Below are 13,078 nucleotides of genomic sequence, written 5' to 3'. Positions count from 1 at the left end.
AACAAAACTATCTGCATCAGTAGGCTGTAGTAGGGATTAAATGATGTAAAGTGTATACAGCTCTAAACATGGGGCCTAGCACAAAGTGGGCCCTCATCAAACATTAGCTCTAACGAGCTTGCACGCACATGCGAACAAACACACACGCTTCTAAGCCTGGACCCTGCCTCTGTCCCTCCTGAAAGTCCTAGCACCATATCTGATCTTGCTGTATCTTCAGATGTTTCAAATCCTTCCATTTTCAGTGACTCTTTTTTCTGTCTACAGACAGGCATGGTTCTTCCAACAAATTAAAACAAACCACAAATCTCTCAGCCTCTTCTCCCCTGTAACGTTAGCCCTCGCCTCTACTTTTTCTTCCAGTTGCTGTATGCTTTCACTTTTGTTTCTTTCACGGTAGAATCTTTAGGTTGAATGGTCTGTATCGGCTAATATTTTCTCAATCAGGTTTCTACCTCTACCATTGTCCTTAAATTGACTTCTTAAGGATAACCAGTGGCCTCCATCTTTAAATTCAAAGGCCTTTCCTTGGACTTCAGTCCCCTTGGTCTGCAGCACTAGATACTACTCAAGTTCTTCCTCTTCCGCTTACATCTCAGCTCTCTACCAGCTCCCACAGCACTGTTTCTTCTGGTTCTCCACCTGACAGCTGCTTCTGCTATTTTCTCCCCCATACTCACTTAACTCCTGCCACCCTAATGAGGGTAGTTTTTGAGTTCCATCATTGGTGTCCCATCAGCTTGGGGATCTTACCCACTCCCATAGCTTCATGCACGTGGATGACCCTTAAAAGACCGTCTAAAGTTCCCATCCCTCTGACAAGGCTCTAGGCCAACATTCAACAGGGCAGAGTAAGAAGAACACCAGATAGGGTGTCAGGAGACAGTGTCAGGCCTAGCTGTGCCCTGCCTACCAATCACCTAGCTGATTCTCCTAAGACTTCTGGGCTTCGATTCCTCAATTATAAAGGTAACACCAGACAGAAGGTCTTTTAAGGTTTCTTGCAGCTTCTCAAATATTATGAAATTATAAAATTTACAGTATCACAGTCCATCCAGGTGCTCAGGCCAGAAATCTGGGCTGATTTAATCTTCCTTTTCTTTTCACCTTTCATCACTTTCCAAGACTTTGTGAGTCTAACTCTCACACATCCTCTAAATATATCCCCCTACTGCCTCTCCCCACCGTGACGTCCTGGTTGAGGTCACGGTCATCCCTCCTCCCTGCCATCCCCAGTCTGTATCTTCCTAACTGGCCTCCCAGCCTTCTGTCTTGCTCTCCCGTGTGGCACTCTCCACACTGACGCTGAATTACCCCTCCTTAAACACAAACCCTATCATGCCATTTGTCTTTGCCTTCTACCTGGTTAACTATGACACATCTTTTAATGCCATCTCCCCTTCCAAAGCCCCCTGGCTTTCTTGCTATGAGTCTGCTCCATCCCTCTTAGAACTCTGTGTGCAGCACTCTGACAGCCCTTCTCAACTGCATGTGTTGTATTCCAAGGGTCTCTATACTTGTCTGACCGTCCCCATGAGATGGTAAACTCTTTATAAAAACATGCACTATAATTCATTTTCATTTTCCCAGTGCCCAGGGCAGAGCTTTCCAGGTGAATAAATGGAGGCCTCGGAACCTGGGAAAGCGATCTTTCATCTAGTTGGCTGTTTCCTTTATGTTTGGCCTCCCCAGTATCCTGGTCTTCTGTGGTCATTACTTGTCAACTTATTCTCTCTCCATGCTTTCATATCATTGCTAGTAACTTGGAAACACCTGGCTTTTGCTTACCATTTATTTGCTCAACAAATATTTATCAAATGTCTACTTATGTGCCAGAAGCAGTGAGCAAGCTAGGTCTTTGGTATCACAGTTCACTCTGGATGCGGGAGAGACAGAGACAGACGGAACTATCAGATGGTGATGGGTGCTACATAGAGACCTGGAAGAGGGAGATGTGACAGTGAGTGACCTGGTGTCCTTCTGAACAGGCATCTGCTGAGCTAAGATGTGAGGGGAAGAGCCTTCAGGCAACTGAAAATGAGCGGACGAGCCTGGAGTATCTGAAAAGGAAAGGTGGCCAGCATAGCTCGCAGAGTAGGCGGGCGGTGCAGAATGGAGGGTGGAGAGGACGGGGCCAGCAGGGATGGAGCTGGGGTTCTAGTCTAAGCACAGTAGGTTCTAGTTTAACTGCTAGACAGTTTTTCACCAGAGACACAGTTTCTGTAGGGCACACTAGCTTCTTATTTCCTCTGGTTTCTACTCAAATATCATCTCCTCAGAGAGGCCTTCCCTGGCCACCCTATTAAAAGGCAACATCCCAATTCCATCCAGCCTCCGCCCTTCTCCATCCCCTCACCCTGCCTCCTTCTTCTTTAAGGTCCTTAGCTCCACCTGACGTCATATATTTGGTTTCTTGACGGCTGACTTCTACCCACCAAAGTGAGCAGGGGCTTGGCTTTTCACAGTGACATTCTAAATGGCTAGACCAGTGCCAGGCACACAGTCAGACCTCAAGAGACGTATATCCAGTGACTGAATTAACCTGACTTACATTTTAACTACATCACTCTGGCTGCTGTGGGGACTACGGATCTGACGGAGTCAAGAATCAAAATAGAGAAACCCATGAGGAGGCTTTCACAGAGGTCTGGGTGAAAGGGAAAGGTGGATGAATCAGAAGAGAACTGCCACTCGGGTGGTTGTAAAACCATGTAGTGTCCCTTAGCGTTAGAAAATTAGCATGGCACGATGTCCTCAAAGCCATGACTAAACAATTGTTTTCTTCATATGGGACCATGAGCTCATAAAAGCAGGTATTTTTTTTTTTTGCATTTTTTTAACATCTTTATTGGAGTATAACTGCTTTACAATGATGTGTTAGTTTCTGCTTTATAACAAAGTGAATCAGTTATACATAAACATATGTTCCCATATCTCTTCCCTCTTGCGTCTCCCTCCCTCCCACCCTCCCCATCCCACCCCTCTAGGTGGTCACAAACCACCTAGCTGATCTCCCTCTGCTATGCAGCTGCTTCCCACTAGCTATCTTTTTTTTTTTTTTAACATCTTTATTGGGGTATAATTGCTTTACAATGGTGTGTTAGTTTCTGCTTTATAACAAAGTGAATCAGTTATACATATACATATGTTCCCATATCTCTTCCCTCTTGCGTCTCCCTCCCTCCCACCCTCCCTATCCCACCCCTCCAGGCTGTCACAAAGCACCAAGCCAATATCCCAAAGCAGGTATTTTTAAAAGCTGCTATCTTGAGAAATTATTCTTACGTACTTGTATGCTACCAAGATAAAAGTGATAAACTGATGAAATCTGACAAAATCTACTAACACTAAAAAATGCACATGCCCCTTGACCTAACAAGTTCATTGCTAAGAATTCATTGTATATACTCACAAAAGTATGTCACACTATATGCAGGGATTGCTAAGAATTCATTGTATATACTCACAAAAGTATGTCACACTATATGCAGGGATGTTCACCCTGTCATTGTGATGTCCCCAAACTAGAAACAACTTAAATACCCATCAATAGGAAACTGCTTTAAAAAAACAAACTTAAAAGAAACTTATATACAGTTATTAAATAAAATGAGAAAAGAGAATTAAGATATATTGTGTGTTTAGGAGGATTCTGTTTTTGTTAAAACACACAGATACACCATTGATGTGTGTGTGTGTGTGTGTGTGTGTGTGTGTGTGTGTGTGTGTACAATTTTTGATAGAGAAAAGGGAGAGAGGGAGGAGAGAAATAAATACAGATTTAAATAGAAAGGTTTTCTTTTCTTAAAGATATATAAAAAACATAAGCAGTGGTAATCCTTTAAAGAGAGAATAGGGTGGTAAGGGGTAAAGAGAAAATTTTACTTTAAGACATTTCTGAATTATATCATTTTTTTGAAACATAAACTTGTATTTTACTTTAAAAGACCAAACAATATCCCTTTGAGATAACTAGCAGAATAATCAAGAACATGTGTCATCACTTGCTTTCTGATATTATGAACAGTAGCTCCAGTGATTCACTTATATACACACGATGAATGAACACACATACACACCACGCACGTATGTGGATGAAAATACAACTGGATGTGAAGCCTGTGGATATGGAGGGCCAACTGTATTCATTGTACTACGTCATTTTATAGAAGGGACTTGAGCATCTGTCCCCCACGGGTACCAAGGGATGACTTTCTCTGTCAAATGCAGTGGGACAGAGGCCTTTGATTCGAAAACAGTGGACAGAGCTCATATTCCTTGGTGACTTTCCACGCTTTAGATGGAAATGTTTAATTTGTGATTACACAACCTGAAAACCATTTTCAACAAAGCTTGATGGATCGTTGCCACTATTGCTTCACTGACCATTTTTCATTCTTAAAAATAGCCACGAACTACTCCATTGCTTCAGAAGCATGCATGCACCTTTTAGTCTATCTTAGCTGTGCTGCCATTTAATGTTAAATAAGTTCTATTCCACTCAGAAGGTATAATCTTTCTCCTCATTGAAGCTCTGTTGGCTCCTAGGGAGAAGGTACCATTCAAAAGTAGATGTGTATCACTTTCTTAGGTAAGAATTTATTTTACTTACACTCTAGGGGCTTATGTAATAAAACAAAAGTTACCTAGTGAAAGGGAAATACCACCTCACATATTCTTAAGAAAAGTAGTACCTGTTGCAGATTTTAAAAAACTACATTATATTCAAACAGCTCTTTCAAAGGCAATTAATTATCCTGCCTTTACTTCAATCACCTGCCTACTCTGGGCTATAACAATGTCACTATAATGGGGGGTACTTTGTTTACAGAGTTCACTCTTTCTGCTCTAAACTATTTCTAACTTTAGGAATGTGAAATGTTTACCACATCCACTTTTTTTTTTCAGTTGTAAATGTATTTCTAAAGCAAGTATTCTAATTACCTTTTACTGGAAAGTTGCAGAATAGTTGGGTATTTTGCAAGTCAATTTAGGAGAAAAACAGAAAGCCTGGTTAAGTCCAATTAAGTGAGGTTGAGCACTGCAGGTCTAAACACACAGACAGAGCCTACACTCAACCCTTCCTGGGTCCCGCATTGTCATGTTAACAACAGCAAACAAAGGGTCCAAGGGAGGGAAAATGAAGATTACCTGTCCCACCTTAAACTAGGGTAGAAGTTCTCTTTTTCAAGACCCACCCAGAGGGACACATACCAGATTTAAAAGTATTAGTCACCACAGGTCATTCGCATTTTTCTACCCAACCAAGACTAGAAACAGAGAAAAGCTTTATCACTGAAGAGCGCTATCTGGAAACAACAACAACAACAACAACAACACAGTAAACTACATAGCAATGTTAAAGCTGTGATGCCCCTAAAAGGTGGGATCTAGAACCACTAAAGTGATTTCTGACCATGGAGGGGTGGGGCAAGGTAGGTGAGCCTGGAGAAAGGAAACTCACAAGAAACAAAAGCTGAGGTTAGAAGATGGGATAAAACGAATGAGGATAAACTACAAAAGCTGAGGTTGGAAGGTGGGATAAAACAAATGAGGATAAGCTAGGGTGGTAATACAAGACCAATCAGACTGAGTGGAGAGGGGAACTCTGCTGAATCAAGTCCAGCCTCGCAGGTCTCAGGGAGTTTAGCTGATGATACCAATGGCCAGCAGAACGGAGGAGACTGCCTGCCAGGTCACTCTCTCGCAATGCAATCAAGTTTCCAGAAGCTCAAAGCTCAAATTGTCAGTGACTTCACCTGGTAATTACCAATACACCAAAAGCAGTGTTTTGAAAGGCAGCACCCAGGCCTGTGGAATGCCTCTGAACTAGATTAAACCACCAGGCTAGTAATTAAACTAACTTTATATGGGAGAGGTCTCTTGCTCAAACTTGAGCAATCCTGCTCATTTCAGGAAAGCCATTTTAGTACAAAAGTGGAAACAAGAAACTTCTGAGCCTCAATTTCAGCTCAGATACCACCGTTGGCACCTCTATTCTCCTAACTACAAAATTAGGAGACCAACTACTTCCAAGGGGTGTTAAAGGGGATTAAGATTATGAAACACTGTGAAGATGAAAAGGACTAAAACTCAGTCTTGTTTCGTTTGCAGGTAGTTTAGCAGTCTCCGTTTCTGTGTCAGCAAACAAGTTTTTACCATTTTATCCATCTAGACATTTCGATAGCAGTCACTGCCACAGTACCTAAGTGCTTTTTACCAGACAACCCACTGAAAGATTGCCTGGCAGCCTGTCAAACTGACATGCTGCGACATCGTGCGATAGTCTGCAAGAGACTAAAAACTCAGAACAGAAGAGGGTTTTTCTTCAAATTGATGAATGCTATGCCTCATGACAATACTGTTTGTTTCTTACAGCTGGATAACAATTTGGTAAATGAAACAGCTATCATGTTGTGTTCCACCGCACAATCACCTTGAGCATTTTAAGTGCTACTTTAAAAAATCAGCATGCTTATTCCTAAACACTACAAGATGCCTAAATATAAGGCAAGGTTCCCCCAGAAAACTAACCTCAGAGAAGAGGGTGTCACATAATATTTGATCCTCACAGAGTCTCAGATCTTGGGGTACTCTTCCAACCACTTGACCTTGAGAAGTACAGAGCTCTATTTGGGGAAGGCAGATTTACCTGAAACAACCTCAATTATTACTAACACTGGATGTTCACCAAGGTCACCTAAAAAACTGAGTTAAAAAGAAAAGGGTAAAAAAGTATTCCTGGGGAATACTTTTACAAATGCTGTGCTGAATGTCAGAGCAAGGCATTCAAAGTTCACTCTAAAAAGCAATATGTTACATATGGGACCATTATATATCCATTCAGGATAAATTGGGAATAGAAAAGAAAGAAAGCAAGTGTCGTAATGTTATGTGTCTGTGGGACAAAATTTCTAGGGACAATATTGCCCAGAGTCCAAAAGTGACTTCCTCTTGACAGCTTGGAACGAAAATGAAGACAATGGACTTTCCAAAACCACGTGAATGGCTGATTTAAAATGTGAATTAAGTGGTGATCAAGACGCTGATTCAAAATTCATATGAGAAACTTGAATAAAATATTTCTTGATATGTGTGTACAGAAAAAAGCAATATTAATTTTATGTAATGTGATTTTATATATCTATGTGTAAATAAATGAAAACCAACATTTTAAGTAGTTGTTTGACTTACCTTCCTATATCCCTAAAGGTTTACTTATTCAAGTTGGCCATGAAACATTTTTTTTAATCTTCTCATTGAAAATTGGTGAACACCTAATGTCTGATGAAGCCTTATAACAGGGCATATATGAAGCTAATTCTAGTTCATTACAACTTCTTTGGTAGAAGAGTGTAAATGACAAATTTCAAGAATTTTCTATAATTTTGGTTTTGCGATCATTCTGAAAAACTGTTTTCTAAATGATAAATGGTTAAGATGCAGAATAATTATGAAAAGGCACACATAGGGATAGGTTTGGAACGTACAGGATCGGAACATAAATTCCTGATCTGGTGTGGGCTTTGTGCGCGTGGGTAAACCGAGCTCAGCCCATCTCCCGAAAGATGGTGCCCCGTGACCCTGGCAGCTATCTTTCATAGACAACAGCACTGAGAATTAGGTTTTTATATCAGTAACAGACCCAAACAAAACTCCACCCAGTGCTGCGGCAAAGAGCTGTGCACTGAACAGTGTCTGTGGGGGTCATGACATCATACTCATCCTTGATTTATGTTTTCTAAGGACAGTTATTTGGCAGATGGCAGGAAAGGACACCTCCTTCTACTGGCATGAAGGTCCCCTATGAGCTCTGGCAGAAGATCTTCTCTAGGTATAGAAATGTGAGGAATCAATTTCATGCCTATGAGCAGTTACTAGTTTAGGAGATGAGCATATACTCAAATAAATGACTGAAAAGAGTTACCTTGTAGATCCCAAAGAAGCCCAGGTCCCTTAGGACAGACAGAGCACTGACTCGGGGACCAGTGGTGATCTCTCCAGCCACCTGCAAACGGATCTTGACAATTTCCAAAGGATTTGTGAAAATCACCTGGGAGGCTCCTGCCTAAAAGGGAGCAAAAGAAAAGATTTAGTATAACGCGGGGTGGTTCAGAAAGAGATGAGTGATTCTCTTCAAAGGAGCTCAGAATATTCTATTCTCAATAGACTGTAGTTTCAATCCTTGTCCCATCAATTAAAACAGTGATTATGAGTTTGAATCAAAACATAGTTACTGCCTGGGAGGACTTGGATCAGGCTCTATTTCCTTCACGTGGAGGGTGAAAGAGAGCAAAGACCAGAGACTTGGCCCAACACAGAGAGGCTTCTGTTGGCCTCACCCAAGTCCTCACACGAAAATGACAAACATTCCTTGAAGCACAATCAACCACCGCCACAGGACTCAAAGCCAAGCACACACAAAGGCAGCCATAACATGAAAGTCAAGTGGTATCTAAATAAAGAGACACGAATCTGCCTGTCAGAACAGGAGGGGGGCAGAGAGGACACAGGCTCTCGCATGATGTACTTCATAACTCTGTCAATATTCCAACAACTGCCAGAGGACATGCAAACTTAGATGAAAGCTACTTTTTCTTCTCTTAAAAAAATCAGATCGCTCATCAAACACCGTTTTATGGACTTACGTATTATATTTACATATTATCTGTGTATAGAATTGCTCTTTTCATACAAGATAAATGTCAAAGTAGTAAAAATATGCATTAAATCAATTACAGCCCAAACTGTGAACAATGTGTGTTCATTCCAGCAAATGGCTGGGAGCCTCACCTCTAAGATCATCAGTGGAAATCTCTAAAGTGCACACTGTAAGGGGAATTTTAAGCTAGCTATTTTGAAGCTAAGCCTATATTTATTATAAGCAATTACATTCTTACTGTACTTCAACTTGTTATTCCTTGTCTCAAATATATTTTTATATCATCTAAACTAAGGCTGACACAGAACGTACTTCAGAATCTTCATTATACAGCTACGTCACCGAACCAGACCACAGACATGGTGCTGACATTTACAGCTTAGCAGATGCTATCATGGTAACATGCACAATTTGGGTCAATATCATACCAAACTACTTCTCGCCAGATCCTCTGATCCTATCAACCAACGTGCGTGCCTTCACAAAATGGCTTGTGCTAATCAAAACCAGCTGTAAGGATGGTCTTTAAAGTACAGTTTAATACCTGGAAATAAAAATTAGAAACATAAACATGCACTGGGAAGGGATAGATTAAATGCATTTGAGTATGCTCCTGAAATGAGATATTATGCTGCCCATAAAAATAAGGTGGGAAATGGTCAATACACATTGTGAAGTAAAAACTCTCAGATGCGTAAACGCACGTACGCCTCTCCCGCTGCTATCCCTGACCATCATGTAGAAGAGAGACACCAATGTAGTGCTTTTGAGGTGGTAGGGTTACAGATTTCTTTTCTGCTGTGTTTTTTGTTTCTTCTGCATAGATCATGTGTTACTTCTATAAAGAAGTCATGTAGCAGTATTCATTTTTATCTAATATGAGAAGCAACGTTAACCAAAAAAAAACAAAGAAAAATGTTCATCCTTTTAACTCTCTCAATCAAATCGTTTTTCCATTTTTACCAACTTGATACCTTAGTCAATACACATTTGTTCCTAAAAACAGACTAGGAGTTTCCCTCTCTCCACACATTCAAACTATGGAGAAGGCAGTATTCCCCTGTGTTTAGACTGCCACAGACTCCCTCTCTGTACTTGCTTAAATCACGTTTCACCCATCACCTTCATCTCTCCTGAGTGACTCTACAGAAGTGGTAGGAAAAACCTGGGTTGTATTCACGAAAAGGCCCACAAAAGGCCCTTCTAAAGTGGGAAGGAGAGGCTGGTGTGTTCTTCTGGTCCACACGAAGCCATTCTGCTTCCACTGCTCCCAGGGCTCAGAAGAGCCATGCTTTGCTCCCAGGCTGCTGTGACCCGCAGGCAGGTGGGAAGACCAACCCCTGCAGCCCTTGAGTATTTTGTGAGTTGGCACCTGCGTCTTTCCAAGCGACACGGAGCGGGTTGCTGATGGGAGCCATAATGAAGAGATGAAAAGGCCCTGGCCTAGTAACAGCACTGAGGGTACAGTAAGGATTATGTCTGTGCTTCTGGACCTGAGTTCTCATGTTGTGAAAATGAATACAATTTTAAAAATTGTTTCATGGGGCAGAAGGGCTGGGAAAGATTCGCTGAGTTGGAATTAACCTGAGGCTGACTTTTAAAAGCTCAAAAGTGGGTAAGACCGTGTCTACCACGGGTAGAATGGCAAGCAGTCAGCGTACATATACATGGATCTTCTTGAAGAACAGAACAGGAACGCGACGCACACTCACCAAGTGCTGCCAACAGCAGCTAAGGGGCAGTTGAGTATCACATGTGACAAGTGATCCTCAGTCACTACTGGTCGTACCATCTCACCTGTTACGAGGATCAAAGAGACGGCCAATGCACAGCAGCCAGCACGGGGCTCAAACAGTGACTCCAAACACATTGGTTTCCTCTCCTCTAGCTCCTAAACTGATGGCTCTCCTCCCTGGTGGCATGTTACAACTGCTTGCAGAGCTTTTCAAACATAGTGACTTCTAGATCTTACTCCTGATAAATAAGATTTCTACATTTGCCCCTTCCTATGTGATTAAAACGTGTGGTGAGAGTTGAGAATCATTTTACTTCACTGCAACATCTCTAGGCTGCCTTTCAACTGAGAGGCTGCTTAAAGGGCTTAAAGCTGTGATTTCTAATTCTAGTTTTCTACATTCTTTCAGAGGGTAACATTTATATGTTTTACATCTGACCTCGTAACAAACCTTTTATACATCTCCAAGTGGTAACATTATTAAAGGGTATGATTGTTAGGTACAGAATTGCTATCTTATTCATTATCTGATATCATAACTAATACCCACAAAAGTTAATATTATATACAATAAAACAAGAAATTATACTCAACTCCCTTGACTCCAAGCCAATTGACAGATACCAATCTTTCAGCATCGCACAGTGAAGTCTGTCTAATCACTAAGGATGATGCAAAAGTTCCCTTCAGAGAGCTGCAGGGAACAGAGGCAGTGGGAAGAAAGAGTGCAGTGATACTAAGAAAAAAATAATGTCGCACTAGTTACCTCTGGTGGGCTCAGAAAGAAAGAACCTACAGACTCAAAGTGGCACATTGTAGAGGGGCTGAAGATGAATCGGCTCTTTGGAGTCAAGCTGGAAGGAAATGAGAGACTCCAAGGCACCAAGAGAAGATGCTTATCATCAGATGCATGATGTCTGGGCACCATCGTGACTTGATCGCTGAGCAGTGCACCACTGCTGCTCTTCAGTCTCCTGGTCTATTATCCATTCACAGTACCTTACCCACGTCCCTCCTCTGCAGAGATCAAAGAGAGCTGAATCTGCAGACAGTGGACAGGAACACCTATTGTGCACGTGACGTCTCTGTGTCCCTCATCACTTGAAGGCTCTGGCTGTGTGAAGACACTGCTTTTTGTATGTGGGCAATTTTGTCACAAATCCTTTCCCTGTGACTTTCTGGAGTCTGTGACAAGTAGGCCAGGTGACGATTTTCCATACAGGAACTGGCTCCGTGTGGCATATTATGTTTACAGTGGGGAGACTGACTTGTCTTCAGGTTTCTCAGTATCGTCTTTGTGACTGAAATCTTAGTTGCTATTCATTATCTGGATGCATCTAAAGAGAAACACATATACCTATTGCACGCTCGCTTCTCCTACTTGATCGTTCATTCATATATTTATCCACCAAATATTTATAGCAATCATGTTCAAAGTTTGTCCTAGCAACAATAAAGACACAAGATGAGTGAGAAAGAATTCCTGTTCTCAAGGAGTTTGAAACAGGAGTAGAGATAATAAATATTCCTTAAGCATCCATCATAGGCTATTAGGGTGTTGCTTTGCATGTATACATATCTTCAGTCTACTCAAAACATGTTTTTCCAGATTTTACATAAGAGGAAATTGAGGCATAGAAAGATTAAAGCAACTATTACGTACGGGCTACGCTGTGTTCCACCGAAATTCATATACTGAAGTAAGACAGCCCTCAGTACCTCAGAATGTGACTGTATTTGAAGATAGGACCTTTTAAAAGGTAACTAAGGTAAAATGAAATCCTATGAGTAAGCCCTAATCCAACGTGACTGGTGTCCTTACAACTAGAGGAAACCAAGATATACAGAGAAAGGACCATGTGAGGCAGAGTAAGAAGGTGGCCATCTTCAAGCCAAGAAAAGGAGCCTCAGAAGAAACCAACCCTGCTGACACCTTGGTCTTCGACTTCCAGCCTCCAGAAATGTGAGAAAATAAACTTATATTAGGTCACCCAGTCTGTGGTATATCTGCTATGGCAGCTCTAGCAAACGAATACAGCAACTTACCCTTAGGGCTACACAACCAGCAAGCAGAGGAAAGACTGAGTCCAAGAAATATACTCATTATGAATACAAAAAATGGCACGTGAGAAAAGATAAGTGAGATAAGAGCTAAAGTCCAGACACACTGCCATGGCAGTTCAAAGGAGGGAGAGATTTCTTCTGACTTGGATAATCTGGGGAGATTATGCGTCACCTGGTGACTGAAGTGCAATTAGGATTTAGGTGATCCAGGCAAGGAACGACACAAAGCGACAGTGACAAGAGCTTGCTACACTTGGAGGGTAAAGAGACCCAGCACCACATCTGCCCAAAGAGATTTTAATTAGAATGATAATTATGACGAGATCAACATTATCGTCCCGTAGCACTTACTGAGTACTTACTACGTACCAGGCATCGTGCTAAGAGCTCTGTAAGGATTTTCTCTTTTGGTCCTCATAATGTCGTAAGGTAGCTAATAATATTATTCCAGTTTTATAAGTGAGCAACCAAGGCTGAAAAGAGGTTACGTAACTTGCCTGAGGTCGTCACACAGCTAGGAAGGTGGAGCCTGGGTTCAAAGCTAGACCTGCTGGATGCCAGAGCCTGAGCATTTATTTCCACTGCTTATCACAGTAGCATGGAAGAATCATTGCTTC

The 13,078-nt window shown here is 41.6% G+C and overlaps 1 protein-coding gene across 1 annotated transcript in view; it reads right to left on the bottom strand.

The window, feature by feature from the left end:
- The window catches only part of SLC25A13 (solute carrier family 25 member 13), a gene marked incomplete at its 5' end in the record, with an annotated part of 204,398 nt that overhangs the window by 23,659 nt on the left and 167,661 nt on the right, over positions 1-13,078 (bottom strand). The window contains 1 exon segment of the mRNA XM_082846449.1: positions 7,928-8,068. Within this exon segment, the coding sequence (XP_082702575.1) occupies positions 7,928-8,068 (141 nt within the window).

This window comes from Leucopleurus acutus, assembly GCF_964270905.1.
Source record: "Leucopleurus acutus genome assembly, chromosome: 9".
Lineage (NCBI taxonomy): Eukaryota > Metazoa > Chordata > Mammalia > Artiodactyla > Delphinidae > Leucopleurus > Leucopleurus acutus.
Note: the sequence above shows the minus strand (reverse complement) of the source record. Positions and strands in the feature narration are given on the sequence as shown.